The sequence below is a fragment of the Arachis hypogaea genome, chromosome 20, assembly GCF_003086295.3.
Source record: "Arachis hypogaea cultivar Tifrunner chromosome 20, arahy.Tifrunner.gnm2.J5K5, whole genome shotgun sequence".
Classification (NCBI taxonomy): domain Eukaryota; kingdom Viridiplantae; phylum Streptophyta; class Magnoliopsida; order Fabales; family Fabaceae; genus Arachis; species Arachis hypogaea.
In genome coordinates, this window is record NC_092055.1 from 10,172,023 (window position 1) to 10,179,514 (window position 7,492).

A 7,492-nucleotide genomic window follows, 5' to 3' on the forward strand; every position below is an offset into this window, starting at 1 on the left:
ATCCATGGTGACGCCAACTCGAGCAACAAATGTCGCGGCCTCGGAGTCCAGTCACAGAAGTGAGGTGGCAGATGTTTCCCCTCTATCACCTGCCCATACAGTACCAGGGAGGAAGCAAAAAAAAAAAAAAAAAACGTTAAGTTAATATTCCAGCGGAGATGAAGACCATCAGACATCGATTCTGAGGATTCAAGACACAATACAAGAGAGAGATGGAGTCATCTGGTTGCAACACGACTTGGGAAACCTTTTTGATGAGCAGCCCTACTAATGTACGATAAAGACTATGAAGCGCTGGAAGAAGACTTCAGGTCTCTCTGGTATGACTCTTGGCTGCCTATAGGTTCTATAGTGAAAAGTTATGTATGGTGAGCAGATCATGGGGGAGTCTTTTGTTCCCCAAAATAAATGTAAAAGTTGCGCCCAAATGAGTGAGTTCAAGGTAGTCATAACCCTTCCTTTATAACCTGAAGTCAGTCCGGCGAAGCTAGCTAATAAGGAAGAAGCCCTCTTCTAAGTCCCTGCCTGTAAGCCTTCTTTCTTCCTTACTCTAACAAGTAAGCAAGTCAACTACCTTCTGTCTTCTTTTCACCACACGGTTGCGCATTTGGCCAGATAACGACATAGGATAAGTAACACGTTCAATGCTCATGTATTTTTTATTTATAGTTATCGCTGAAAGTGCCTGAGTTGTTTCTAGTTTAGTTAATTTAAGTGTTAATTGTTATTTATTGTTTTTTAGTTTTCATGATTATGATTTCTGTTATTGCTGAAAGTTCCTGAAACCTGATTTCTGTTTTGTAGATTTAGGTTGATTTGGATTGCTGATTATTATTTTCTAGTTTTCATAATTATGATTCCTCATTCCTGTTTTCTAGATTTAATGATTAGGGTTGATTCTTATTTGTGGGTTGTTGTTAGATTTTTGTCGAACTCGAACGCGTGTACTCAGGAGATGTCATCAAGTTGATCTACGACCAGTCCTGGCCCAGCTACACGAAGATCCCCGCTGAGACCAGGCAACGCTGGTTTGAGAAATGAGCGGTAATTAGTTTCATTGTTTCTATTTTAAACCTTTTTAGGTAGTTTATATCATCTATCTTGTTTACTTAAATTTAAAATTTCTTTGTTGTAGCTGCACTTCATTTGGTGTACTTGATTTTTATTTAATTTGCACATTGTATTATTTATGAATTATCAACTAATCGTGTGAAAAAATTTAAATTTAAAATTAAAATTAACTATTTATTTCAAATTCAAAAAAAAATTGACATTACTGTCGGAATTATCGTAGAAATAATCCAACGATAACATGGTGCAAAACAACATGTTTTGGCGCCAACATTATCGTCGAAAAAATTCGCTAGGAACCAATTGATTTTTTGAGCTGGTAGTCGGTTGCCGACGATAATTACCATCGGACAGAATAAATCTAATAGTAAATTCAACAGTACTCAACATTTTTTTTGTAATGAGAAGAACAATTACGATGGGACTCTGCGCAGAACGCGTGTCAATAAGAGGTGCAACGACTGACCATTGTCGTAGATAGAGATGTGTGATCGCCATAGGAACAGCGGCCGGCCAACCATCATCACTTATCTTTTGGTGTCACTTTCCAATTTTGCTCTCACATAACAATGGATGACTTACCACAAGTTGTACATATTTAGCGTTAATTAAGTATTGTATGATTCATAACTTCATTTGTCAGGTGTCATACATTTACTGGTGGGTTAACAATTGACCACCCTTAACCATTAAAATTCATGCTACCATCCTCTATATATATATATATATATATATATATATATATATATATATATATATATCCGTTTAAAAATTATGTAGATGTGTATATAATCAAATAGGAGACGAATAGCTGAATGATTATATATATATATAGATCATGGTGACATTGAAAAAAAAATTATTTAATATTTTTAAAGTATGAAATAAAAGCAGATACTTTCAAAATATAAAAACCAAAAGATAACTAGTGACTAATGTAACTTTTTATTTTGTTATTATGACTATTGTATATTAACATTTTATTATTTTAGATTAATGTTTTATCCCTCTTTAATGATTCTTGTAACTTCCTATTTGTTGAGGAAATCACTTGTTAAATTATCCATGAATGTGGATCAATAATATCTCATTCTAAACAGAGGAACCAAGCTACGAGAGTCTCGTACTCCAAACTTGGGGGAACTAAGTACCAAGCATTGATACTCAAATATCATTAACTATTAATCTATTATAGATTTCACTAACAATCTGGGTAAACCAAAAGATGATATGTTAAACTTGTATATATTACTTAAGTTGATGCTAAGCCAAAATTCCAATGATCGCCTTCATTGAGAACATGATAGAATCAACATAAATAAACAACCAAGAGCTTCCAGTCATTTGGTTACCACTTCATGTTAGACTGTGAAATTAGGCTCCTTTTTTCCTGTGGAGCAAATACATTGAATCCCAAAATCGAATTTTCATTTTGGACCGTCCATTGTCACAGAGACTTTGGTCAAAAAGGAATATATATATCCTACGCATTTACTTATCGTTGTGCAAAGGAAAGTCCACACAAGCAATTAGACTTGATTCTTGAAATTATATCCATAGATTTCATTTTATGGATTTATTAATATGTTGGTGTGTTGATATATTCGTAGTCCACTAGAGATTAAAAAAAAATTGAAAGTAGAATCTGATTCTAGATATGTCTCATCCCATAAAAGGAATACAATGCAATACATATAGCACCACACTGCATTTAATTTAACAATGTCACATCCAATTTGAGGTCATATTGTATGTCTTCTTTCTTGTCAAGTTCTTAACATTGTGCAAATCTCAAAATCATTATCATCTCGATGGCAAGTAGAAGAGCAAGATGCATGCAGTGTGGAAGGCCTGTGGTGGTGCCAATGCAAGCCTATAATGTTTACATTCTGTGTTCTGGCTGCCAAGGCTATCCACAAGTCCAACCCAACTACCCTTTACTCAACAGCACTCCTTCCTTCATCAATTTTGCTCCTGGATTTTCGAGGCCTTACCCGCTGCCGCCTTCTCCTGCTTCTGCATATGGTAACAAGAGAGCTGTGTTGTTTGGTATTAGCTATGCTAAGCAAAATAACAGGATCAAAGGCGCTGTGAATGATGCTCACTGCATGAAGTACTTTCTCATTGACAAGTTGGGTTTCCCTACTGATTCCATTCGCATGCTCACAGGTACCTACTACAATAATAGCATGCCACTGTTGTAAACTAGATAAATGCACTTTAGACATGTCAAATGTTTCATATCTTAAAAGGCTGCTGCTGATCTTGTTAATTTGTTATGATTTTTACATGTTTTATGTTATGTCCTCTGGTTTGATGATTATAGTTCAAACTAGGCAATATAAATAAGGCCTAAATCCAATAAGCATGATATATGGTTGGATGTGAAATCGGCTTATTAACAATTGAGCCTAGCTTTTTAGGGATCAAGCTTAATTTACTAAACACTTACAAGAAGGGTGATTTGAACTTAGTAAGCTTATTTATTGTTAGAGATATAATTATTCATGTGCTGTTGTGCAGATGATCCAGAAGAGAGAAACCCTCTAAGAATTCCAACAATGCACAACATGAGAATGGCGATGAGGTGGTTGGTGGAAGGCTGCCGGGCAGGGGACTCATTGGTGTTCTACTACTCCGGACACGGATCGAGGGTAGTGGACCGTAACATGGATGAGGTTGATGGGTATGATGAAGCAATCTGCCCTGTTGATTATGAGCATGAGGGCAAGATAATTGATGATGAGATCAATGCAACAATCGTCCGCCCTCTGCCACGTGGCGCCAAGCTCCACGCCCTTGTTGATACATGCTTTAGCGGCACTGTTCTTGATTTACCCTTCATGTGCAGGATGAACCGGTTAGTTAGTAAGTTACACTTTTACATCAGCATAAAAAAAAAAAAAAAAAAAAAAAAACAGAAAGTTGAGATTAATTTGTATTATTTAAACAGAAAAGGTTATTATGGATGGGAAGATCACAGAAGCCGGAGAGGTGCATACAAAGGCACAAATGGAGGAGTAGCTGTTTGCATTTCGGCTTGTGATGATGATGGAAGTGCGGCAGATACATCGGTTAGTATGTAATAAACAAGATAAATAGTCACATGCAGTTGTTTTTGTCTTTACATAAAGTTGATAGTTTAGAGATTGTTAGATAACAATTTAGTCAAACATATTAAACTATCGAGTTTTAACAGTTGTTCACTTTTTAATTACCGTTAAAAACTAAAAGAGAAGTTGATTAGGCATTTAGCGGCATGGAAAGTAGTGGAGCGTTGACTTACAGTTTCATTCAAGCCATGCAAGATGAAGCTAAACTCACTTATGGCCGCTTGCTGAATGCTATGCGCTCCACCATCCGTGACGCTAAGGAAGGACAGTTTGGTCCTAACTACCAAGATTATGCCGCCATGGAATCTCGCCTGCAATATGCTCATGTAATATAATCAACTCTCATCTACCTATTTATTTATGCCTTTCTCTTGTAGTTAACAACTTGAATCTTGATCCTATGCAGGAGCCACAGATATCGTCATCTGAAAAGTTTGATATTTATTCGAAGCCTATTTTAATGTGAAGGTGGCTGCTTTGTTACTTGTTACTTGTTACTTATGCCTTCAAACAGAAACAGGGCAACTATACTATAACCGTAATAACCGTTGCCTCACTCCACGTGTATACTCATTAATAAGGATATTGTACTCTTCAACTATGTGGCTTCTCTAATCCTCAATAACTTGCTAATCCAATTCCTTGGGAGCATAGGAACAAAGTATCAACATTTATATTAGAGTAAACGTTAAATAGCTTCTGATTCTTTATACAAATAAGTGTTCGATTAATTAAAAATATAAAATATTTTTTATTTTTTAAAACACGAGATATTTAAGTTTTTTTTGGAGAATCGATTTATTCTTATATATTTTGGACAAAAAGACTTAAATATCTTATATTTTAAAAAATTAAGGATATTTTTATATTTTTAATGATAAGAGACTTATATTTTTTCGAATTAAAATGTTAGGAATCTTTTTTTTTTTAATTAATGAGGCTTATGTATTTTTTTTTCCTTTTTACGGATAAATTAGTATTTTTATCTGTAACAACATTACGAAAATATAGATCTTTTAAATTATGTCAGTTTTGTCATGACATTATAGATTATGGCACAAAAAATTTATAAAATCAAATTATTTTTACAAAAATTTATCGTAAAGGACAAAAGTTTCCATCGGTTAAGAAGACCAGAGTCTTCGTATAGATAAAAAAAAATCAAATAATGAGATTTTAAGTTATTATTTTTATGTAAAAGAGTTTGATTTTTTATTAATAATTAATTTTAAGATTCATTATCTAAAATTTAAAAGAATTTAATATGTATATTTTTACATTTGATTAAGTGTTAAGTCTGTTGTATAAATAGAAATAATTAATTTTTATATTTGCTATTTAAAAATAATATTTTTTCTCTGTATGTATATAAAAATATAATTAGATATTAGCATAAAAAAATTTATATTGATAGTTATAAAATTAACTTAAAAATTATTTTTTTAAAAATAATTAAATCTTGATTCTAACTTTTAATCACAATATTAGTATTCTTTTTAAATTATATGTAATAAATATTTAAAAGAAGAGAAGTGAAAATATAGATTAAAAAGCTAAGTAGTAAAAATTTAAAACTAAATAAAATATACATATAATAATAATATTTTTAATTTGAATTATATTATCTTATTAATTTTATTTTTTGTAGAACAGAAATATAGAGAAAATAGAGAATAAGAGAAAAGCAAGAGAAAGATAAATAAGAAGAATAAGAGAGGAAGTTTGTTAATTTTGGAAAGAAGAATTTTATTTTAATTGTAATAAAAAATATCTAATGACACATTTTGGTTTATCAAATTATTAATATAAAATATAAATTATAAATTATATATAGAGTAGAAAGAGTAGAGAGAAATAGGAAAAAAGAAAGAGGTAGATAAAAGACTGTAAAAAGAGAGTTTATTAATTGTGGAGGAAAATATTTTTTTTAATTTTAATAAAAAAGTGTCATATAACACATTTTGTTTATTAAATTAGTTAGTAATATATAAGATATAATATAGTTATATTTTAATTTCAATTTTAATATTTTAATTTAATTTAAATGTAATTAAAAAACGTCATAATATATATTTTGATGGTCAAATTTATAATTACTCATTGATAATGATATTTACGAACGATAGAGTGGGTGAAGGAATAAGAGAGATAGAAAAAGGAAAAGGAAAGAAGGGAGAATCTTGCCAATGAATTATAGCTCAAATGACATAATCTCTCCATACTCATTTAAGAGGTTGCGGGTTCGAGTATCCTATCTTTGGTAAAAAAAAAAGGGAGAACTTTTTAATTTTGAGAAAAAAAATTAATTTCAAATGTAATAAAAAATAACATGTGAGACATTTTAATTGTAAAATTAATAATTTATAATAGATTAATTTAAGTGAAACTTACATAATCATACTTTTATTTGAAACTTAACGCTAAGTAGTTGAGAATTGACACAAGAGTAATAAGACAAGTAGTTAAAAAAATTTACTACGGATTTATAGGGTCTTAAGAAAAAATAGTATTAAGTTGTTAAAAAAAATTTATAATTAAAATATAAATCCTAAGAAAAAAAGATGCCATATAAATTCCTAAAAATTTGAAATATTGTATTTTTTAGACCAATGGAAAGTTGTAATATTATACATAATTAATTCTATTATTACAATTTTAAAAACTTATTTGATAATATTATTTTTTCGTTCAAAATATATGTAAAATTGTAAAAGCAAAATAATTTGGTTATGAGTTTAAATTTAGTGTTTGAGTTTAAAATGGGTGCAGTGTGTATTTACAGATTGGTGGGTATCAGAATGCACTTTCAACATGCGGGGGACGTGTTGCATGCAGACTGCAACACATGGGGAGCGTGCTGAGTCAGCACATGGGTGGACGTGAATACCACTTGATGAAGTCTGGTTGCACGAGACTGCAACACATGAGGGGGCGTGCTGAGTTAGCATATGGGTGGGCGTGAAGTCTGGTTGCATGAGTCTGCAACACATGGGGGCGTGCTGAGTCAGCACGGGGGGAGGGCGTGTTATACGTGTCGAAGGCTGGTTGGTTGGTGATGCAACACGGGGGTGGGTGTGCTGAGTGCTTCATCTATATAAGGCAAAGTCAGGTACCATTTTCATTGCGAGGAAGAGTGTTCTTTGAGTGTGTTGCTAGTGTAATGGAGGGTACCGCAAACGTGATAGTGTATCGCAATGGCGAGATTATACGAAATACTCATGAAGGAGTGAGGTTTGTGTGTCAGAATCCATTTTCGTTTGTGGTTCCATGCACCATGATGTTCATCGAGCTTCAAAACGGTCTCTGTC

At 32.3% G+C, this 7,492-nt stretch overlaps 1 protein-coding gene across 1 annotated transcript; it reads left to right on the plus strand.

The window, feature by feature from the left end:
• Positions 1-2,576: 2,576 nt before the first annotated feature.
• On the plus strand, positions 2,577-4,785 carry LOC112783651 (metacaspase-1). The gene is made up of 5 exons (XM_025826685.3): positions 2,577-3,240; positions 3,595-3,931; positions 4,025-4,145; positions 4,319-4,510; positions 4,591-4,785. Exons 1-5 carry the CDS (start codon positions 2,883-2,885, stop codon positions 4,648-4,650), a joined length of 1,068 nt encoding a protein of 355 aa, XP_025682470.1. The 5' UTR covers positions 2,577-2,882; the 3' UTR covers positions 4,651-4,785.
• The last annotated feature ends 2,707 nt before the right edge of the window (positions 4,786-7,492 follow it).

What these genes read in the sequence shown, in the direction of transcription:
- LOC112783651 (XM_025826685.3), top strand. Translation starts at nt 2,883, where the DNA reads ATGGCAAGTAGAAGAGCAAGATGCATGCAGTGTGGAAGGCCTGTGGTG. An exon ending in TTCATGTGCAGGATGAACCG is followed by an intron (nt 3,932 to 4,024) that starts GTTAGTTAGTAA and finishes TTATTTAAACAG; the next exon opens with AAAAGGTTATTATGGATGGG. An exon ending in CTCGCCTGCAATATGCTCAT is followed by an intron (nt 4,511 to 4,590) that starts GTAATATAATCA and finishes GATCCTATGCAG; the next exon opens with GAGCCACAGATATCGTCATC.